At 38.0% G+C, this 23630-nt stretch overlaps 2 protein-coding genes across 3 annotated transcripts; one reads left to right on the top strand and one right to left on the bottom strand.

Moving 5' to 3' along the window:
* LOC121329369 (peptidyl-prolyl cis-trans isomerase H) lies at positions 1 to 23395 on the bottom strand. Of its 2 annotated transcripts, XM_041274947.1 has the most exons (9): positions 23212 to 23395; positions 5047 to 5111; positions 4594 to 4617; positions 3931 to 3975; positions 3330 to 3372; positions 2082 to 2174; positions 1500 to 1587; positions 886 to 926; positions 1 to 513 (listed from the first exon to the last, which is right to left on the bottom strand). In XM_041274947.1, the coding sequence occupies exons 1-9, from the start codon at positions 23275 to 23277 to the stop codon at positions 445 to 447; spliced, it is 534 nt and encodes a 177-aa protein (XP_041130881.1). In that variant the 5' UTR covers positions 23278 to 23395; the 3' UTR covers positions 1 to 444. The 2 variants fall into 2 exon arrangements, with proteins under 2 accessions (XP_041130881.1, XP_041130882.1); XM_041274948.1 differs by lacking the exon at positions 3931 to 3975.
* Positions 11723 to 16911, top strand: LOC121329368 (probable G-protein coupled receptor 160). The gene is made up of 2 exons (XM_041274946.1): positions 11723 to 11803; positions 15329 to 16911. The coding sequence occupies exon 2, from the start codon at positions 15406 to 15408 to the stop codon at positions 16501 to 16503; it is 1098 nt and encodes a 365-aa protein (XP_041130880.1). The 5' UTR covers positions 11723 to 11803; positions 15329 to 15405; the 3' UTR covers positions 16504 to 16911.
* Positions 23396 to 23630: the final 235 nt, after the last annotated feature.

Raw genomic sequence — 23630 nt, forward strand, 5'->3', positions numbered from 1 at the left:
GACAGGCGTTAATGTCGGTACTGTATTACATCAGTGAAATGTAAGGTTCATTGAAAAAGGTCAAATGCTTCTCTAGAGAGACAATTTCTTGGGTTCATAGACCACCTCTTTTTGACTATCTTTATCTGATTAATAACCCAGGATAATCACGATTGTGTTTATAAAAAACAAATACACAACAACAGTACATTTTATAGAGCAGAAAAACGTTCACTTCTGCTTTAAGGGTTTTTTCAATAAAAAAAATACAGCTTTAAGGGGTGGATCAATAAAAAAATACAGGTTTGTTTCCCTGTTTTAATGTGCAATCAAAATTTGGCCAGGACAAGTCTCTCACTTAATTTTAGTCCGTAATTACAGTCCCTGAAATGTAAAAAAAAAAGAAAAAAAAAGAAAAGTCGTTATCAGTGTGTATGCAAAGAGGATTTGAAGAAGTTTGTAAAGTTACATCTCTCCACACTGTGCAATAACAATAGGGAGCTTCGGTTTATTGTTGGGACCAGTAGGGACGTTCTGAAAAACAAAGACAAACATAACTATTAGAAACAGAGGACTGTGTTCCAAACATAGCCTTCAACTTTAAAGAATATACAGACTTATCGCTAGCATGATTGTAAACAGTATTCCATTTTAATCACTCAGTGAGAATTAATGCAATTTTTAGCCTTTCAGAGGATGCTTAAATACAGGGGGTTAGACAGTAAGTTTACCACATCAGTGATATGGTGCATTGATGTGGTAAACCTACTTTCTAATCACCCTGTAGATCAGCCTTTAACTTTGGTGCCTCTTTGTGAACATATGTGCTATACTGTAGCTCAAATGTTCATTTATTTTGTTTCCATATCTTCATCATATATTTTGTAATAATTCAAAAATACGAACCTCGATCTTCCTCATCACAAGTAAACCATCAACTATTTTACCTAAAAAAACAGAAAAAAACCCATAAACAAATAAACACTTAAATTCTCTCTGCATAATATATACTGTAAATGTCACTTTATTATGTTTTTAACATGTATACTTAAAAGAAAAAAAGTACAACAAAAACATAGCTACCTTACACAATAAAGATTTATATTTTTCATAAAATGCTGAAGCCTTGTCAATTACACATACAGTATATATTGTAGCACAGCATTCATTTATTTATTTTATTCTAAAGTTGGTATATTTTTACATTCTCCAACTGAAGGTATTTTCAAAGTTTTTCAGAATCAGTGTATTTCCTGCCAGGGGAGCACAGCTTGTTTTTATGTTTAATTGTGTGAAGAGCAGGAGATTTTTTTACACAGAAGAGACTTTTTAAATCACTTACAAATAAGATGATGTGCCTGTACAAAACCAATCAAACAATTTGCAATGAAAAAGTTATGGTTTTAGTTCAATCATAGGAAAAGTCAGCTAAAATATCCCAACCATGTTATAGATCTGTGTTTTACTTCAGCAGGAAAAATGTGTGCAAAAGATCACTCTGCAATAGAAGGCTTACTTACCAAACACAACGTGCTTCCCGTCCAGCCAGTCACATTTGGTACAGGTGATGAAAAACTGACAGCCGTTAGTGCCTGGGCCACTGTTTGCCTGGAGACACAAAGCAGCTCTTATTTGTTATTGTGATATAAAGCAAACTGAAGTCATATACACACAAACTCAAGCACAAATCAAAATGAAAACTTTACACATTTTCATGCATTTCTCTATCAATAGAAGTTTCTTTGTTGTTGTTTTTGGTACATAATTAAGGTGTCTGTGCCCCAAAAATGCAACTTATTTAGTGCACCAAGATGTGTCTTTTGTACAGCATAGATGTAAATAATGCAACTTTATTGAAATTGCACTGCATCTGTGGGTCCCTAGCCAAGATCAGCTACTCTGCACTACCAGAATTCGAACCACCAAGCTCCTGATTGCATGACTGCATATAGCAGTGTATTTACTGTATAAGCCACTGCAGGACCCATTCAATATTTTTTAAATACAAATCAATCTACTAAAAACTATATCGCATGCACAGGTAAATGTAGCAATGATTCATATGGTATCAAATACAATGCATGACAGATCCTTATCCTTACCATTGCTAGCAGTCCGGGAGCAGAGTGTTTTATTTTGAAATTCTCATCTGCAAAAGGACCCCTGTAGATACTGCAGATCCCAGTGCCATCACCCTGTGATTGAAATGCCAAATGTTAACAGGTCAAACCACTGTATCAGATAGTAAATAAACTGAAGCACTGAATCTAGTCAAGTAATCACAGCCTCTCACTATATCTGTGATAGATTGATATTACTGTGCAGATTGGGTATTCCTATTCATTCAACATTACACTGTGAGAGCTGATGGGGGGCAGTAGGTCAAAAAAGCAGGAATCTCTCTCCATAAAGCTACAATTGCTTTTGCTGGTATGTGACAGATGCGTCTGCAGACTGGCACCATCAGCTGGGGAATGGAAGTAATTGCAGGCTATCCTCCTCTCTTTTTTAAAGAGTATATTACAGTGTAATTTTACCCAATTGTATTACACTCCTGTTTTACCACCACCTATACTGAATAAAAATCAGCATAATATTGAATTCTACATTTTAAAATAAAGGCTAACCATCTTTTATGACTTCAGAACAGCTGAAGAAATGCTGTGTGTGAGGGGGTGTACTGTGGACATACACATGCACACACAGAATAAACACCAGTACCTACTTCAGTACTGTGATTAAGTTCGACAGTTTGTTGCAATTATTCATATTCAGCAGATGGCAGCAAAGGCCATTAAATCTCAACACTGTCTCTATATCTGATTGATTCTATATGTGAATGCTTACGTACAGCCAGTTGTAGCTCAATGAAAATGGCTTTGTTAAGGGATACCATTGGTTAGCACTCCTTGAAGGAACAACAGGATTCATCAGAGTAATGAGATGACATGCTGCGCTCATTAATAAAATCCTGCTAAACTTTTAAACAAGCTGAAAATCTCAGCTGTAGTGGTAATCAAGACTTTAAAATGCATTTCCTTAAATCTTATTTTCTTAATAGCACTAGCAATGTAATTGCTGGTCCAACTTCTCTTCTGTTTAAGATCTTTTGCTAATTTGCTTTTTTTTTTTCCCCAATTTGGAATATGCAGATAGAAGAAAGGTTTAGGCTGCCTATTGAATTCATGTGTTGTAGTTCAAGCTCCATCCAATGGTAGTTTATTTGTAGTGTTATATTTGAAATATGTAACCTTAAAAAACAAAGTACCAAATAGGGAATGGATTTAAAAACATTGGATATCACGCCTTTAAGGAACAATAGAACGTAGGCAACACAAAACCTTACTTACATTTACAAAGTCCCCTCCTTGAATCATGAAGTCCTTAATTACCCTGGAAAGAGAGAGACAGATAGACAGAGACAGAGAGCGAGAGAGAGTCAGAGATAGAGAGATAGAGAGAGAAAAGAGAGTATCATTAAAGATACAGTAGGACAGAGGTTCCCAAACTTGCTTGGTTCACAACACCCCTTAACATAAGGCATCCGGACTGAGGACCCTGCCCAGTGAATTCATACAAACAGAGAGCCACAAGTGTTTAGATAAGGGTCTGGATCGTTTCTGTAAAAATCTGCTGTTTGTTCCCACATGGTTATACAGTTTGCCATCAGGATAACCGTAGCTAGACCTATCACATACTGCAAATATCCATTTAATTATTTGACAAGTTCACAAATGTTCTTAAACTAATCCTCAAATTACTACTACCTGATACAGGGTCGTAAAAGATCAGATCTAATAAAAAAGAATGACATTTCTGTCCATGTTCAGGTGCAAACTTCTGGTGTGTGGTACAGGTATTTAACAGAGAACCTCCTGATCGGTATAATATATGATATTCCCCATGATGTTCTGTGTTCCGAAATTCTGCAAGCTAGCTGCAGAACCTTACCTGTGGAATGTGGTTCCCTTGTAACCAATAGGGACACCATCCTTCCTAGTGAAAGAAGCAGACCGCACATTATTAAAGCTGACCTTTGCTGGTGTTCCAGATATTTTCTTTACAGGTGGAAATACATTAAAGAGAGTTGGATGGTCATCAGTATGATAATGTTTTGCACTGAAGGGCGTATGATTTCCACAACCGTGGTACACCTTCTGTAATGATCCTTTAAGATAATGTATATGATATGTCTACACATGTGTACTAAACCCACAAGTCAACATCCAGAATTGGCATGGCACCCCATACCGCTGTGCAGCAACGGAATGCCCTCAAGTGTGGGGAGTTCTCTGGAGTTTTTTGGCACATTTTCCTGCAGATTTGGACTGCCTCTCCTTATAAGTTATACCTTACATTTAGATGTAATGCTTTGAACTTATGAATAAAGAAACAGAACCCGCCTCCACAGTGAGAACTTGAGAGAAAGTAGCTGCAAATTACATTTCCACGTTTTTATTTACTTATTTTTGTTTATTTGGGGGATTCGTATTTAAAAAATGCATGCAATATCAAATGTTTTGTCCATTTTAAAAGATGAAGTTAAATGTTAGTGCTCTAAAAACAAAAGTAGTCATGCCTCATGCCTTGTGTTGTGCCTAAATTCTGACTTACCTGAACTCTCCAGTACAAAACTGCCTGAGGAAGACAAAGAAAGTGTTAAAAACAGGCTTTTAGATTAGTAAGCTGCAAACCATGATGCAGTGTACTGCTCACATTACAAGATATTTTGACCTATGCACATATAAGCACAACCACTACATACCATAGGAATAATTGTACAATAACTCGTTATTCCACATTTCTAAAATGAGGAACGCAGCAAATAATCAAAGAGACGATAAAAACATGTACTTGTCCACTTTATTTATTTATTTATTTTTTTAAAACTAAGAATCCGGAGATGTGTTTTTATTTTCTGCCAAGCTTTTTTTCAATGATTAAATAGTAAAGCATTAAGTTTTTCCACTGCTGGATGTTTTTTGGGTTTTTTTTTTTTTAATGTGTGTAATTCAACAGACTGAGCCACAGTTTGGTATGTAAATGGGCAGTGTCTTCAAACTCTACCTGATATTTTCTGCAGTTTTGGGCACAACGTCAGCAAACAGCTCAATCTTCATCCGTCCAACCTCCTAAAAAAAATAAATAATAAGAGTTAGGTTTCAGTTTTAAAAATTTGCCCTTAAACAAAAGAACACAAAATCTAGACCCTAATGTAACAAGTTAAGGTTTGGTATTTCTTTAAAAGCCAGGCAACTACACCCATCATTTAACAAAATGCCTAGGTTTGATACACATCAGGGTGATGATAAAGCAAGATATATCTAGTATCTAGCACTTGAAAAATGGCTTGGCAACATGAGATTATGAGATGACATCTGAAGACCAAATCACAAACATTTTTCTATCTAGAATGCCCTCTATGAGTAACACTGATGTGTTAGAACACAGCTCCGCTCGAACTTTATTTATCAAAGAGGAGCAGGTTATTTCTTTTTACAGTAAATTTAAAAAACAGGCTTAGGTTGGGAGACTCAAATTTTACTTAAATAAACTCCTCAAATTTTTTTTTTCACTGTATCAAGAAAAAACACCTTGCCGTTTCGGTTTCCGTTTACAGTCCTCATAACAGACAATACTAGGATCACAACAAAACAAAATGTGGATCGCTATGCTTGACATGCACCTTGCAAGCTGGGCCAGTGTTTGCAAAGCGTGAAGCACACCTCCACCTGCATCCCAAATCTGAAGCAGCACTTTGTTGATCCTGTTTTTTTTAATGCTAATCCCTACTGTCCCACACATCACTTGCCATTTTAGAAACTTTCTCGCAAAGGTGATAAATTGGTGCAAGGCAAAACACACATTGTGATGATTCTCTTTCTAATATTTATCAACTATGTAATTTATGGTGAACACTGACATGGTTTTCTGCCTTCAAATGCATTTTTGGTCGTTTGAATATTCAGATAGTTTCTCTGCCGCACTAAAGAAAACAATAATTACTCAACAGTAATAATAACTCCATAACGCAGTTTTCATGTCACACTGCTAAAGTCTTCTCTTGTTGATCAACCAATGAGCACTAACACAAAGCGAAATGGGCAGTTTTGTGACTCATGCCAAAATTAAATCTGATCAAAATGAAAGCTTGGCTAATTAACATGCAGTGATTATACTGTTGTTAACAGAAGCAGTACGAAGAAACAGAATGCAAGCAGCATGAACTGTGCTGAATGAAAGCGCATTTGAGAAACGTTACACTTGTGCACTATGTGAGTGGATGGATTGCATCCAAGTTGGATGAAAAGCAAATGAAATAAGTCCCGGTACTTAGTACTGGTGAGTACTGGTAGAATTTCACCTCTGACTTGGTTTGATTGAAAATGACTAGTACACACCTAGCTTCAGTATACAACCTGAACATTAATTTCAATAAAGAATAACAAGTTTTTAATTAATTGTATCAAGACTTTACTGTTTCATTACAAGCCTAATTAATGTAAAATAGAATACAACATGAAAGTCTGTAAAAAAACAGAAAACAAAATTCAACGCCATGTGGAGTTGCTCTAAGTTACTTACAAAATGTTTTTATGAATCCTGACAGTCTCTGACATGTGTGCAGGAAAGTAACGTCTCAAAATGCCTGCCTCACACCCCAAACTGGGGCGTGCACGACTGCACCGTAGGCTGTCAAGCGACACCTGGTAATGAATCTCCATTGTGCGGGGAAGCCAGGTGTTTCAAAATCAGGTGCAATTCATGTTATTTGGCTTCCAATTCTGTCTTAAGCTTTCAGTTAAATTGACGACAATTACAAACAACAGCAGTAGCAGTATGATAGTGTTGCCCTCGTCCCAAAAATTTAAGTCGCAAAATGAATGCTGTTGATTATTACGAAACAATTCCTGTTGTAATAACCACATCCCGATCCCTGAAAAGAATATTGTAGTCTGAACAAAATAAATGAATAAATAGGATGTGGGCACAGATTGAGAATTAGACACATTCTCGATAAACAGAGCTAGGATTTAAAATACTGCAACCTGAAGATGCCATTTAGAGCCGCTTACAGCTGCCTTATACATTATATTTTAGTGTTAGTTTGGTTAAATAATGTTTTGCTCTTTGAAAGAATAAATGAATAAAAACCAAAATACGACAGGCCAGACCACAGAAGTTGGATGTCAGAAATGGGCACAAACAAACAACCTACATTACCAGATGTGAGGCGGTTGAGGACAGAGCTGCATTGCTTTAATGTACTTTAAAGAAGTGTTCTGCATTTTTCTAGTGGGTGAAAGGATCAATTACACTATGTAACACAATTTTTGTTCCTGGGTAGTAAGTGTTATTTCCTAATTGCTTATGCCTCAAAAGTATAGAAAATGGCTATTATTCTCCACAAACTTTGCTTTTGTGACCAGGACAGTGATATTTTGAAATGTACCTATTTCCAATGAGAAAACAGGTGAATTTGTGTCTTTTCGTTCACATAAAGTCAGAAAAAACAACACATGAATCCAAATTAACATGTATTTATACTAAAGTAATACAAAAATGACTACAAAAGATTTAGAAGTGAGTAGTTTTTCGAGATTTACGATTATACTGTAAATCACTTTCACGAATCAGCCCCCAAATGTAGTCTCCCATCATGTTCTCGTTATACTGTCCTTGGTAGCGGCATTCAAAGTCCAGTATATCCTAGTGGAAGCACTTGCCTTGCTCCTCCGAGTACGCTACCATGTTCTCCTTGAATTTATCAAGATGAGCATCAAAGATATGGACTTTGAGGGACATCCTACAGCCCATTGTGCCGTAGTTCTTCACCAGAGTCTCAACCAGCTCCACACAGTTTTCGGCCTTGTGATTGCCCAGGAAGCCCCGAACCACTGCGACAAAGCTGTTCCAAGCCGCTTTCTCCTTACTAGTGAGCTTCTTGAGGAATTCACTGCACTCCAGGATCTTCTTTATCTGTGGTCCGACGAAGACACCGGCTTTGACCTTTGCCTCAGACAGCTTAGGGAAGAAGTCTTGAAGGTACCTGAAGGCTGCCGACTCCTTATCTAGAGCTCTGACAAATTGTTTCATAAGGCCCAATTTGATGTGCAGTGGTGGCATCAGCACCTTCCGGGGGTCCACCAGTGGCTCCCACTTGACGTTGTTCCTCCCCACAGAGAACTCAGTCCGCTGTGGCCAGTCCCGCCTGTGGTAGTGTGCCTTGGTGTCCCTGCTGTCCCAAAGGCAAAGATAGCAGGGAAACTTGATAAAACCGCCTTGGGGAGACCCATCAGGAATGCCACCATTTTGAAGTCTCCTATGACCTCCCAGCCATACTCATCATACTTCAAGGCGTCCAGCAAGGTCTTGATGCTGTTGTAATCCTCTTTGAGGTGCACCAAGTGAGCCAGGGGAAGAGACGGGTACTTGTTACCATTATGGAGCAGCACGGCTTTGAGGCTCCTGGATGAGCTGTCAATGAAGAGGCGCCACTCATTCTGGTTACAGGCGATTCCGACTGCCTCGAACAGTAGAGCCCATCTTGACGGGTGAAGAAGCTGGAAAAAGGTTGGCGACGCTTCCTCTGATCTGCGACTTGCACACTTTCATCCAACAAGTTCCACTGCTTGAGCCTAGACGTCAAAAGCTCGGCATTGGACTTGGTGAGACCAAGATCTCTAATCAAGTCGTTGAGGTCTTTTTGGTTGGGGTAGTATGGGTTTCTCTCCTCAGCTCCACCTCTGAAATTGTCATCTGGATCTACAACGTCTTCCTCGCTCTCTGACTTGCTGCTCTCTTCTAAAGACGGCTGCTCTCTCTCCGGAGGAGTGGGTACAGGGAGCTCATGGCAGTGTGGCACCGGGGCGATGGATGAAGGAAGGTCCGGATACGTGATAGCAGGTGCAATTCTTGCCAGTCTGACGTTTGGAAGGGTCCACCATGCAGTTGCTTGAGTGGTCAGTGGGTTCCTGCTAAATTCTTGGGATAGCGAACTTCATGGCTCTCTTTTCCCCTCTGTACCATCCTACAAAAATACATTTATTTCACCCATGACTAATGTGTAAGAGATTCTCGCAACATTTTTCATATATGATATATTTTTTCAATAACATTGAAAAATTGTAAAACATTTTAAAATTAAAAACTTTTACAATTTAAAAAATTTTAGCAAATTTTTTTACATAAAATTCCGAGCAACAATTGTCCATCTTACCTTCCAGAGTTTTTCTGCAGTGCTCGCAGGTGAAATGAGGTGCCCAGGGTTTGTCTTGATCCCCGACAGGCATGCCGAAATATGCCTTGTAGGCCTCAGACATCTTAGCAGATGCTTCCACGGAGTACTTTTTCGCACTAGTCTTGATAAATTGGCCGCAGACATAGCAAAAGGCGTCTGCCGGATGCTTGCAGCCTCTTGATGCCATCTCAGAAAAATGCAGATATGTATCCACAGCTGGAACTAAACTGAACTGGTGGGCTTAAGGCCCCTGTATTTATACTACTATTGATATTACTGAAAGTTCTAGAAGTTACTCCAAGTTTACTCAGCACTGAATCTATCTGGAATGTTCTGGAAAACAGGTACATTTCAAAATATCACTGTCCTGGTCACAAAACCAAAGTTTGTGGGGAATAATAGCCATTTTCTATACTTTTGAGGCATAAGCAATTAGGAAATAACACTTACTACCCAGGAACCAAAAAAATAAATAAATAATTGTTACATGGTGTTATTACACAGGTAAAAAAAGATTGTTTTGTGGTGCTGGGGTAGTTTGCATGTGTTTCTGAAATAGCCTTTTGTGTTTTAGTAGTGTAAGATTATTTTATACTGTAATAAAGAGTTTATATAAAAACCATAAAAGTGGAGGATTTTTGTATCAATTTCTGCCTTAATCTTGCGTGTCAGTTTCGATAATGTCTATTCTGAGCTTACTGTCAGGGGCATGGGACAAGCAGAGACAGAATCTCACAGTATCTCATGGCATATTATCTGCTTAAAAATAACATAAATTGTTTGTATTTTAAATTCTGCACCTGTCTTGTGCTTGAGGGATGAAACTCTTATGTATAAAGTATGATGCAACCCAGCGTCCGGTGCTCAGACATACATCCTGAGAGCAGAACCAGCTGCTCTGTATTCTATTACTACAATAAAACAGACCTTATTTTTACTACCCAGTGTTAGTGATGAGTGTTTTTCTTACAGTAGGGGTATTCAAATTACAATTGGTCTCTATTAGTATTAAGCTTGCGAATTGTAACTACATTTCTGATTTTGTTTACAATAAAATAACTTGAAGTTATATACATTAGTTGGCATGTGTATTATTTGACAGTTTGTATTTATTTTAGTTAAATGTATTTTTAAATAAAAAGGCTAACTGTTTATAATGGTACCACCATTACTGATTTTATGGCAACTCCGTGTTTTCCATTTGCCACTACAACTCTGTGTATATAACAATAACTTGAAATTTAAAGCAGTGAACAACCCTTTTTAATCTGTTTTAATCTGTGAAAATAATGAAAATGAATGGTATTGTAAACGCACATTCTTATGCTAAACTCTTAGCACTTCAAGATACATTTCTTTCTCTGTAATATTAAGCAAAAATCAAGTTGAGTTAACTGGATCACAGAGAATGCAGGTATGCTATGGTTTTAAAAAGATTAAGAGAAAATACACAATGGCTGAAGTGACACTAAAAAGATGTGCTATACAAGGATTTAGTACACAGTGCCAGTGCTCCGCAGCGCCTCTATAATGAACACCACACTCGAGCTTCACGCTGCAAACATGGACCATTCCTGCAATCAAAGACAGACACTCAGGCATCTCTGTACAGAATATGTCTGACCTGCGCTTCTTCAAATAATAAAAAATAAATAAGATAATTTTATATACTTTACGTTAGGCTCTAAAAATACTAAACGATTATTATTTATTGGTTTTTTTTTTTCTAAATTCAGCACAACTGAGTGTTTATTGTTTACTGCAAATTGTACATACAATAAAATGGCTGTTTCTTTAAAAAACAAACAAACAGGGAAGTCTTGCTAATCTGCATTATTAAAAGGGATAGAAACACTTGCTGAAAATACTGCATTCTGATTGGCTGAGACCTTCTCCCTAGCCATTAGATATGTAGTTATAACACAACAGTGCAGAACAACTTTCTTCGACAACGCTCATAAACCTATTTAATAATAACAATAACAGGGTCTGTGTGTTACCACAAGATAGCGCCATTTCTTCGGTGGCACCCATGTCATGTATTATTGCTTAAGTAAACCATCTTCAATTTAAAACCACGCTGTCAACAGTAATAGAACCTGGAATTAGAACCTTCCACTGTTCTACTTAAGATCAGTTTTTGATTACTTATCCAGTGATGCCTCATTTAAATTCCCAGTTTAAAAAAAAAACAAGAGGCTTGTAAGTGGAAGATACAGGCTATTTTTTCCAATACTGCAAAAAAAAAAAAAAAAAAAAAAAGGTGAAATCACACACAACGGAGAACCATGGGCTCAGTGTCTGCACAGTTATATATTTAATTCAGCCTTGGCGGGTTGTTAAGTCTCAAAGACGCATTTAGGATCTGTGGTGAAGTGCTTTTTTGATTGCACAGAAACAAGTATGGTTTATTTGCCTGAAATAATCAGTCAGAGAGCTTGGGTTCCCACCCACAAGGTAATTTGTGTTTGGCAAGGTATTTGAATTGGGTCACTGCCATACCCAGAGCTTACAACTGTGAACAACATTACATTAACAAGACTGTGTCTGGAACTGCAACAGCTACTGTACACAAATCCTCTGGTAAGTAAAACTCACACTATTTAATATTATTAAGAAACTAGCTGTTTTATTGCACTACTATTGTGCACAAGAGATTCAAGAAGATTCAAAAATAGGAAGTCAAAAAGTATTTTTTTGTTCCTGGAAAAAATAGAGGATATTCCATAACATTCACTGGTGTTTGTGGTTCAGCGGTTAAAGAAAGGGGCTTGTTACCAGGATCCTGGTTCAAATCCTGACCCTGGGCAAGTCACTTAACCTCCTTCTGCTCCGTCCTTCTGAAGAGACGTATAGTTCACCCCTAATAATAATTGTAGCTATTCTGCAGATGAGGATGACTGACTAACCTGAGTATTCTGTTTTCACAACAAGTCAAATGGATGGAAATGATGCTTTCATCCCAAATTTAAAGAGCTGAATCCAGGCAATTACTTTCCTTATATAAAGTTCTGTTTTTTGGGGTTTTTTTTTTTACAATGTACAGTTGGAAGAGTTTGATTGATCTAGTCATTCTGCTGTTGGATTTGAATAAATGTAAGATTCCAAAAAGAGATCTTTAATCTCATAATAATTTTGCAGGATTGAATCACCAGATGTGGATTTGATTTTGGACTGTATCACCATAAATATGCAATCAAATGAAGTCTATAATTACAAAAAGCCAGAGAAAGTAGGGAGGTCTGTTTATTAGGAGATTTTAATTTGTTAATTCTGCAATGCATCCTCACAACACACGGCCAGGGCCCCAGACTAGCCTTTTTGTTTTAGGAGCCAATGGCTTGGTATAAGAAGGGGACATTTCATGTGTCTGCTGTTATTATTACATGTATTTATCTTTTTATTTTGTTTGATAATTCACCAGTGTTAAAAAAAAAAGTCTTTAAAAGGTGCACATAAAAAACCAAATATTCTACAATTTAGCATTTACTGTTTTTCAGGTAAGCATTTAAATATTTAGGAACACCTGTTTTTAACTAGAGAAAAATGACACATTCTGAATGTGACAAAGCTATTTTTAAATCGTGCATATTTTTAGACTGTGAAATAAGCACATTTTTACTGTGAGATACAGCCCTAACAATAACCCATGCATGTAATGAATAAATAATGAAAGTATTAATGGGCTTGGTTCCTGGATGCAAATCTAAAAAACAATGGACAGGAACATTTATTATTATCATGGATTTTTTAATGAGCTTTCTTTAAAAAAAAAAAAGTTTTTAAACACCATAGACAGTACCACAGTAGACATTTCTGCTCCCTCAGAACGAATGTTTGCAATGTAGAGTGGGGATCCGAACAATATCATGTGCAACACGACGCCTACAATTAGCAGCTTTCATAATGCTGAATAATTTGATCAACAGTAGGGCGTAGTAGTCACCCAGAAAATTACAATCTACATTTTACCTTCAGTACACTCTGCTTGACATTTCCAGTTTCTACACGTAGTTTTGCTTCAGGCACACTGTGTGTCAGGGTGTGGCAGGGCAGCCCATTTCAAAAGAACAAAAAGGTTTGCTGGGAACGGAGGAGAGAGTTGTTTAGAAGGGCTGAGAGCTGAAGGTTGTGCTTATTGCCCTGTCTATCCAAGAGTTTGGGTGCAGTTTTGGGTCGTATGCTGGTTTGGATTTTTGTTTAAACCTTGTTTGTTACTTAAGAAATACAAGTGCGCAAGAGCACCGAATTGCAATCTCCTGTGTCTGGGTTTGCTATTTCTGCCGCTGCCCAGCCTTGAGGGCACGCCACTTTACCACACAGCGCCACATGCAGCACAACAGCGAGTGTAGCTCATTCTGATACATTGCAAGTGGTTTGTTCAAGTAGCCTATTCTCCTACTTATTCAGAGTGTTTGAATTACGAACAATTTGCATAAGTAATGTAAGATTCAGCTTGGAGTAAATCTTCAGGGGTGCTGTAAAATCAGTCTGAAAAATACTTTATATACTACCAAAATGATCAATGACAAATCGGAGAATTCTTATTCTGCACCAGTAGCTAGAAATTGGGAGTCAATGAGTTGCCACAAAGCAATAGTCATTTTCCAAACTTTGTTGAAATGACCGTTTTTCTTGTTCCAAGCTTCTGACCGGTGGTGATTCTTTGGCTGCTGGCTCCTTCGATGCTTGCAAATCTTGACTATGAACGCCACTTGTACTTGTTTCTGCCGCCAGAGCAGAAAGCTTTATTTTGAATTACAAATGTAGCCATAACAAGGATGAAATTGTGCAACATCCAGCAAGTATATACTGCTGTGATGCGTTCCTCCGAGCTGCGCAAGTGTATGCTGTGCAAATCTATACTGTGCAAGGGTACACTGCTGCGATGCCGCTGTGAAAAGCCTTGTGGGCCGCCGGTTCCCGACCCATTCTAAGACTTCCAAGGCAACCGAGGCAAGAACATTTACACACAGCCAGCAATAGCGATTCTTAAGTTTACCTGGAGATGCTGCAAGATTATTAAATTTACTGATATTGAAAACTATGGTTCAAAGGGGGCTGATCCAGTGCAGGTACATTAGCAAACAGGTTGATTGGGGCATTGTCTCGTGGGTATGCAGTGTTCCATTAATATTCTATCAAAAGTAAATCCTCAAATCACTTCTTATTCCATAATTGGGTAAACTACCCCTAAAGGCCCTTACACATCAGACGCGACGTGACACGACAAGCGATGTCGCCCTGACACAAATTCCAACACGTGCGATGAAAAAAAAAAAATAGAAACTGATCCTATTTTTGGGAATTGGTCGAGCGACAAATACATAACTGACCAATCACAGCTTCATGTCATGTGGTTTGAAATCAAGCAGTTTCACTTTGTGACGGGGTGCCCACCCCTTGTGTGTATTTTATTTTTTATGTAGGTATTCTTTTGTTGTTATTATAAAACTCAAACGCACTGCTTTTTGCCATCATCTTAAATAATAATCATGTCAGATGGCTTTCATCCGTCCGCACATAAACACAATATGTTTATATACTACGACTACTATACACGTTCACTGAAAATGGAAGTAAAGATCCTACTTGCAGTACCTAATTTCCCTGACCTACAATAATAATATGCCATTTTCCATCGCGTTTGTTAGTAATCATACTTCCTGAAAGATCTGACAAATTTCCAGCTGTCGCATCGTTTCTGTGATCGCTTCTGGTGTGCACTGTGTTTTCGCAGCGAATCTGTCGTGTCGAATATGCAAAAGCAAAAAAAAAAAAAAGGAAATACTGAATAATAAATAAAATTGCCCTACACTGGCCTGCATATTTTTGACAACTGTTTAATTGAAGCGCTTGCCTGACATTTAAAACGATTAAATTCTGAGCTATTAACACCCAATTCGAACCATGCTCTCCTGACTTACCCTGCACTCCAAGAGGAAGTGTTTTTACAAGTCATTGGGGACCCCTAAAAAACTCAGTTAGCTTCTGTTAAAAAAAATATTCAAAGATAAAATAAGAAAATGTGAAACAGTTCAGTCGTATAGTTTAAGCAAAATCTGAAAAAAAACAACAACAAAAAAAAAATGTCTTTTTATATTACAGGGGGGCATTGCTAGAAGAGGTCCCAGAAAAGTGTCAAAGAAAGAGAAAGCAACGTCAAGAAGATTAACTAGCATGCCATGGCCTTCAGCTGTGACCCACAATACAGAATAATGATAATTCTAAAATCAAAGGGAGAGCTCCAGAGCACTGTTCATGACAATGCCTCTATGTTCCTGTACCTCTTCCTTTTCAAAGCAGGGCTAAACTGCTTGGTCATGACAATCAGCCACAGGAGAATGCGTAGATCCTTGATGGGCTTCTTCGGCCTCTCCTTCTTCCTGGCTGACCTGATGTTCCTCTGCTTTTTGGTGGCCATGAAGTTCAGAAGCAACCTATCCGATTCCCTGTGCTCTATCCTGTCCTACTTTTCCAGTGCCTACGCCAAGCTGCCTCTGCCCATTGTCATCCTAGGGGGCATCGACCATTTCATGAACCTGTCTCGCAGTGGCTTCCCAGTCTCTCGCAGCAGGGTATTCCTGTACTGTGTGGAAGTTCTGCTGGTTTGGGCGATCGCCATATTCAATTCTATGCATACAATCATCACTGAAATTCAGAGGCTGGATCTCCCCAATAACCAGAGAGCCTTTCTATGTCCAATCCACAGCTCCAATACAGTCAACTTGTTCTGTGTGTCGGTGCTCGTCTTCACATGCTGCTTGGTTGCCCTCTGTTGGAAACAAATGCTGCTCTTTCAGAGGATCTTGCAAGCCACAGACCAGGATGAGAAATCACTGGGTGAGCCACTGCGAAGCGACTTGCCCTTTACCTACAGCAAGCTTTCTGATCAGGAAGAGGGCAGGGAGTCTCTACTGAATCAGCAGCAGCAGTCACACAGCAAGAGCATGCTGCTTCTCCTGGGCATCAACGTGGACTTCTTGGTGAACTGGGGTGTCTTCCTGGTGGGGAACACCATCATAATTTTCTGCAACCAAGCTGCCCCTTCCTACATGAGCATCAATCTTCTGTGGCTCTTGTGTGCCAACAGCTTCCTGATAGGTCTGGTGTACTGGATACAGGCTGACAAGGTGGGGCCTCTCAATGGCTTCCCTGATGACATCTGTACATGGAACTTCTACTGGCTAATCAACAGACAAGCTTCTAGCCTACAGGAAAAGGTGTCCCATAGTATCTATACCCTATCTGACAAGACGCATAGAAACTCCTCTCTAGTCTAAAACCAACACAATTCCGCAATATACTGAAGGAGCACCCAGGAATATCGTTTCACTGCACCAAGTATCAGACTATACTGAACACACAAAAATGAAGTATGAACTATCTTGCAGCCACTGTACCTTACCAGCAGCTCTGTATAGCCGTTTCGGAAGTCTTGCTATCTAAAAGCAATTAATACTGTACAGTTTACTGTTGTTTGAATAATAAACCAACTTATAAAATGGGTCTTTGAAATACTCTATCTTGATTGGTCAAAACAGGTCACATGGGAGTGTGAATATTACAGCATATTCCCAGTGGTTGAAACTTTTTTCAAAAAGGGGCAAATCACTTGTAGATATCCATACGCCACTAAAAAAGCTATCCATATTTAAATGTATATTAATAAACAGGACTAACCACATTTAATATTTAATTTTGAAAAAAAAAAGGTAGCCATATTTAAATTTGTAATAAAGTTGACTGACAAGGTATATCAATTTTGATCTTTCGGGAAACTCTAGATGAGATTTTGGATATCTGAATCAGACACCAACACTTATTCAGGTGGTGAAAAAAAAGTAGTACAGCTAGACATCGAACTTTCCAGCTTCTGAACACAGAAAAAGGGAAAAAAAGAAAAGTCCACTGCCTGGGCATCGGGTGTCCTTTTTATGTCACTGTCCGAGTATTTGAAAATGCAAACAACATCTTTGTTGCCACTAAGAAACAGTACCGCAAATCTGGCATGGTTACCTCCTGTCATTACTCCCGTATCACAAAGGACGATGATAATAATAATAATAATAATAATAATAATAATAATAATAATAATAAACTTCCCAAACACTGTCACCTGACACTGCTGCAGGTCTTGTGAGAAAGGTTTGTTTTGATGTGCAGCTAAATACGGCCAGACATGGCAAAGAAGGTCTATGTGATTGTCCAGCTGCACTTCCTCAGACAACAACAACAACAACAAATCAAACCCCATGTTGCTCGTAATCGCTTGCTGCAGCTCCACCTACTCTTCAGAATGAACATCTAAGGGCCTGTAAATCTTCAAAGCTGCAATTTCAGTGGCAGTGTTCAATTTAACAGCTATAAATAAATAGTGCTTCTTGTTTTTAATCAGTTCATAATAATAATAATAATAATAATAATAATAATAATAATATTTTTGCATTGTTGGTTTTATTTTTTTTAAGTTTTAAAGGAGTATTATTTAGGTGGAAGGATATTTAATAAAAAAATACTTTGTTAATACATGTTTTTTTTTTTACGTTTTTTTTTTAGTTTTTTTTTTTTTTAATTTAGTTAGTTGACCCATTTTATAAGCGCAATAAGGTACGGCACGTGACTTAGTTATAACACACCTGGGGCGTGTGGATACTAGCGTACCTTCCACACCCTGTCATACCTTATTGCTTACGTATCTCAGAATATGAAATATGAAGTTCTGTTACTCGGGGGGTGAAGTTAGAGTGGATGTAAACAGCGTACTAATGCTGTGCATATTTTAAGCACTCAAAACACAGCTATAGACCCCAACCAGCTCTTTTATGGAGACATTACCAGCCAGATATCCTAACCTCTTTCCTTTTGGGATTCCAATCTGTAAACACTATTGTGTCTCCAGAATCAGTTTTTAAGCAGTTAAGAACATAAGAAAGGCTACAAACGAGAGGAGGCCATTCGGCCCATCTTGCTCATTTGGTTGTTAGTAGCTTATTGATCCCAGAATCTCATCAAGCAGCTTCTTGAAGGATCCCAGGGTGTCAGCTTCAACAACATTACTGGGGAGTTGATTCCAGACCCTCACGATTCTCTGTGTAAAAAAGTGCCTCCTATTTTCTGTTCTGAATGCCCCTTTGTCTAATCTCCATTTGTGACCCCTGGTCCTTGTTTCTTTTTTCAGGTCGAAAAAGTCCCTTGGGTCGACATTGTCAATACCTTTTAGTATTTTGAATACTTGAATTAGGTCGCGGCATAGTCTTCTTTGTTCAAGACTGAACAGATTCAATTCTTTTAGTCTGTCTGCATATGACATGCCTTTTAAGGGGTCGTTGCCCCTTTCTCTTTCCGAATCGTAATGACATTGCTGGTACTTCCGTGAGTCTTCTTTCAAAGTTCTTAGTAGCTGCTTTCTGGTCGCTCTTCTTTGCACTCTTTCTAGAGCAGCAATATCTTTTTTATAGCGAGGTGACCAGAGCTAAACACAATATTCAAGATGAGGTCTTACTAATGCATTGTACAGTTTTAACATTACTTCCCTTGATTTAAATTCAACACTTTTCACAATGTATCCAAGCATCTTGTTGGCCTTTTTTATAGCTTCCCCACATTGTCTAGATGAAGACATTTCTGAGTCAACAAAAACTCCTAGGTCTTTTTCATAGATTCCTTCTCCAATTTCAGTATCTCCCATATGATATTTATAATGTACATTTTTATTTCCTGCGTGCAGTACCTTACACTTTTCTCTATTAAATGTCATTTGCCATGTATCTGCCCAGTTCTGAATCTTGTCTAGATCATTTTGAATGACCTTTGCTGCTGCAACAGTGTTTGCCACTCCTCCTATTTTTGTGTCGTCGGCAAATTTAACAAGTTTGCTTACTATACCAGAATCTAAATCATTAATGTAGATTAGGAATAGCAGAGGACCTAATACTGATCCCTGTAGTACTCCACTGGTTACCACACTCCATTCTGAGGTTTCTCCTCTAATCAGTACTTTCTGTTTTCTACATGTTAACCACTCCTTAATCCATGTACATGTGTTTCCTTGAATCCCTATTGCGTTCAGTTTGAGAATGAATCTTTTGTGCGGGACTTTGTCAAAAGCTTTCTGGAAATCTAAATAAACCATGTCATATGCTTTGGAATTATCCATTATCGATGTTGCATCCTCAAAAAAATCAAGCAAGTTAGTTAGACACGACCTCCCTTTCCTAAAACCATGTTGACTGTCTCCCAGGACCCTGTTACCATATAGGTAATTTTCCATTTTGGATCTTAATAGGCCTTAGTTGAAATAGGCCTATAACTGAAGCATATATAGAGTACCAGACTAGAAATTCCTTTTAAGTCCTTTGTTTGATATTTTGTTTATGTATTCAATTTCACATATTTCAGGTATCTATTGTATGATCAATTTAATAATTACATATTTGTAAGCATGTTAGATATTGACTTTATGGGTGTCATACCCAGTTACTAATAAAATTCTTTGGAAAAATGTAAATATTTTCCAATGACTTAAAATTGAGGTTTTTAATGAGAATTTTTTAATTTTTTTTTTTTAACCCTGTTCTCAAAAATGATAAAACCATTGCAAACTTTTCCTGCACCCACTGCCACCAAACACTAGGCAGCAACAGGCCGACTAGTTGCCTCCTTCACTGTTATCACAGATTCCACCATTTCTGTGGAATTTGTTGTACAATTACTGCAGAGAACAATGATCCATTTCAATGGGGTAACATTAATATTTTCCGCTTTAATAAATACTATGTTTAAAAAATAAAAAACAATGCCCAACCCGTTATCATTATAACAATAACTTGATCACCCTGAGATCACATGTCAATGCATTCCAATGTAATAATGCCACAGTATATTTAAGTAAAGAAGCTGTGGGGGGAGGGGTTCTATTGTTCTGCTGTCATATTGTTCACACATAGAAAACAATTACCTAAACAAAGAGCCATTTGTTTGTAATGCCATCTAACTTGTAAGTAATTTATGATCAAGCAAATTGTTAGAACCATGTTGCTCTTGCACGACAGTATACATTTCTGACCAATTGTATAGGGATGCTTTTACACTACAGAGAGAGGCTAAAGAATTAATACATATATTTATGTATGCATTTTTATCTATAAAGGGAGCAACATTTTTTTATTTAACTTTACCACCACGACTACTACTAGCGCAGTACCGTCGCGCAGTCAAAGTAGTACGAGTCTCCGATAAGCTTCCTATGACACATCGTATTTGTGGTTGAGTCCACTCCATAAGAGGGGTGGGGCGCCGTTAAACAAATTCCCTCTAAAATGAAACATTGTGATAGTTTTTTCATTTAATTAAACATGAAAAAAAACGTTTATCCACTATGATCAAGCTCTTCAGCAACGTCACCCACGTGTACAGCACTAATGCAGAATGGCTACAACAAAGCGAAAGCAGGTTGTGCTTACAATTGAAAGGTTCTACTGCTGTGTAAATTACTCGACACTAACAGAAGTGTATACAGCACTGTGCATGAATAGAGGGTTTTTCGTGTAAATGTATATTGTAAATAGTGTGTATTTACTGTAATGATACTGGGAGAGCCTGTCTGCTGTGTGCGATTACCGGGTGTGGAATCTTAGCAGCAGGTAAGTGTGTTCCAGCTGGGCGTCAGGTATACAAATGTTTTATTTATTCACCTCAGGGCTGCTGCAAAACCAAAGCCAACTGGCTAAAGAAGCTGAAATCTGTGTGTGTGTGTGTGTGTGTGTGTGTGTGTGTGTGTGTGTGTGTGTGTGTGTGTGTGTGTGTGTGTGTGTGTGTGAGAGTGAGAGTGAGAGTGAGAGTGAGAGAGAGAGAGAGAGAGAGAGAGAGAGAGAGAGAGAACCAGGTTTCGATAGTGAAGAATAAGCAAGGCGAAACCACCGACAGTCAAGCAAGTAGCCGGACTTCGTTTACTATTGAACAAAGAACATTAGTTCAGAGATTGTAGACCCCACCAAAGTTTTCGTACCCCGGGCTCTATGTCTCCGAGCGCTACCACTGCTGCTGGTATCACCTGAGTTGATCTGTAAATACCGGTAAATCCTGTTCGGTTGAGAGGTCTTCAGGTCAACTTCAGGTCTTGATCTCCAGCCTGTCACTCAACAGTGTTTTGCCACAAATGCATTTTAGTGAACTCTGCTTATTATTCCAATGCTAAATCGCTAGTGGAAGTGGCTTGTAAACTGCAGATTAGCGGATCCAGTTTATGCACATGTTGACAATTCTATAGTTTAAGGATCCAGGTTGAGAATATTATTACAATATTTTAGGTAGGGGTTTGGGTGCTTGCCCCAGATAGAAACTGTAACTTACTGTACATGTGTCTCTGTGATTTTTCATGGCTGGCTACAGAATTAATACATAATGCTTTATCTACAGTGATTGCGTAGATATAGTTTATACCCCAAAAGATCAAATAATTAAATTGTTAAAAATAAGCAAATAAATACATTATTGTGAGCTGTGTTAATGAAGTAGATTAACAAAGAAAAATACTTTGCAATTTTACCAGTAGTATATAGTGCCAGCTTTCCATTGTTTGAAATAGATTAGCAATGTTTGATTTAAGTGAAGAACCTACACAAAACCTGTTCAATAAAGTGGTGGGTGTAGTCTAGCTCTGTTTATCTTTGTTTTGCTACTCATGGCTTTTTATGAGCTCTTTCAGTCAAAACGGCTGGACAGTTCTGACGTGAATGTTCATTGATCCTCCGAACAGAAATAGTCAATAAGACTGTGCCGCCATCTAGCGGACAGATGACCAAAACAACACACTTGTTAGAGTAGTAGTCATTTTCATGACCCTAAACGTCGGTGACCTGTGCAATTATGAGTGTATATAAAACTGTGTCATTAGAAATGTTTGCAGAATGTATTTAGCACCATGCTACATGTAATCCCAGTAAGATTTTTACTGGCAGCTGATTTTGATGCTGCCAGTAACTGCATAAAATCTAATTGTCAATATAAACTACCAATCCAATTTCCCTCTCTAAACTCAACACCAATAAAATACAATTATATCTTTTTTTCAGCTGAGCTGTTAATCTAGTGGTAGCAGTCTTTTGAGAGTTTCTTACTGGCAGTAGAGTGTGTACAATATGAAACTCCAAAAGAGTAGCTGTTCTATTCACAGATTTGTTTTTTAAAACTGAAGGCAAAATTGAACAGGCATGAAGACAGAGCTGCCGACTCCTCGGCGCAGCCTGCTATTCCTGCCAGGGATACGGAGGAAGGTATTTGGTCATCAGTGCTGCAAATTCAGTCTCTTTCTCTTGTGTTTACAAACCTAGTTTATTTTAGCATGAACTGTTATGTTATCTACTGCGTTAAAAAAAAGAGGGCCGCAGCAAACCCGATGCAAAAAAAAAAAAACTACAATACACACAGATGTAAATCACAGGTCAGCTTTCAAATTGAGTTCCTTTACTTCCATTTCCACTCTGAGAATACACCGACTGTTTAAAAACAGTGATATTTAGCAAATGGCTTTTTCTAAAAAATAAAAATAAAAATAAAAAAAGCTGTACCAAAAGTTTCTCCCTTGCAATGTACCAAGCGCTACCGCGATTATATACAGATTACTGCCTGGCTGGGTGCAGCAAAGTTTTGTGAAATAAGAAATTCTCATTTTTGCTACACTTTCAATGGATTTTAAAAGCGTGCGCTCCATTTATTTATGTAAATACGTCTTAACGCCCGGCGAGTAGAACAATTTGTTAGGCAATGCATACCCTGACCGCTACATATGTATTTTCTCAAGTGTGTGTGTATGTATATATATATATATATATATATATATATATATATATATATATATAATATATATATATATATAATGGATTCATGTGTTTACTCTCTGTAAGTAGTATTGTAACGCATGGTGGTCCTGTGTAAACAACAGTTCACTCACGTGTGTTGTTAATTTCATTTTGTAAAATTCCACTTACTTGCCCTCCTATGGTGACGTCGAAGAACACAACAGGATTGTTCGGGTTTGAAACTGGTAACGCCATGACCGCTTATTGGTGGGAGAAAAAAAATTATAAGTACCGTCTTTAAAAATTCACTTCTGTCAGTGAATTGAAAAACACACTGCACACGCACTTCTTTCAAACGAGTCGGTTCCGCAGCTACGGCCACCGGCAAAGGACAATATACATCGGATTGTGGAAGACCAAAGTGGAAATGTTCTAATTTTTCCATTTGTGAAACGACTTCGCGCTGAAATATAGTGGTTAACTGTTACACCAGCATTGTGTTTTTTTTTTCTCAGCAATACATACTCACACTGAAGCGTTATCACTGCATCATTTAGTTTCTCTTTTAAGGAAATTTATTTCTGGAACAACGTTATTGAAAATAATAA

This window comes from Polyodon spathula, chromosome 16, assembly GCF_017654505.1.
Source record: "Polyodon spathula isolate WHYD16114869_AA chromosome 16, ASM1765450v1, whole genome shotgun sequence".
In the NCBI taxonomy this organism is placed as follows: Eukaryota; Metazoa; Chordata; class Actinopteri; order Acipenseriformes; family Polyodontidae; genus Polyodon; species Polyodon spathula.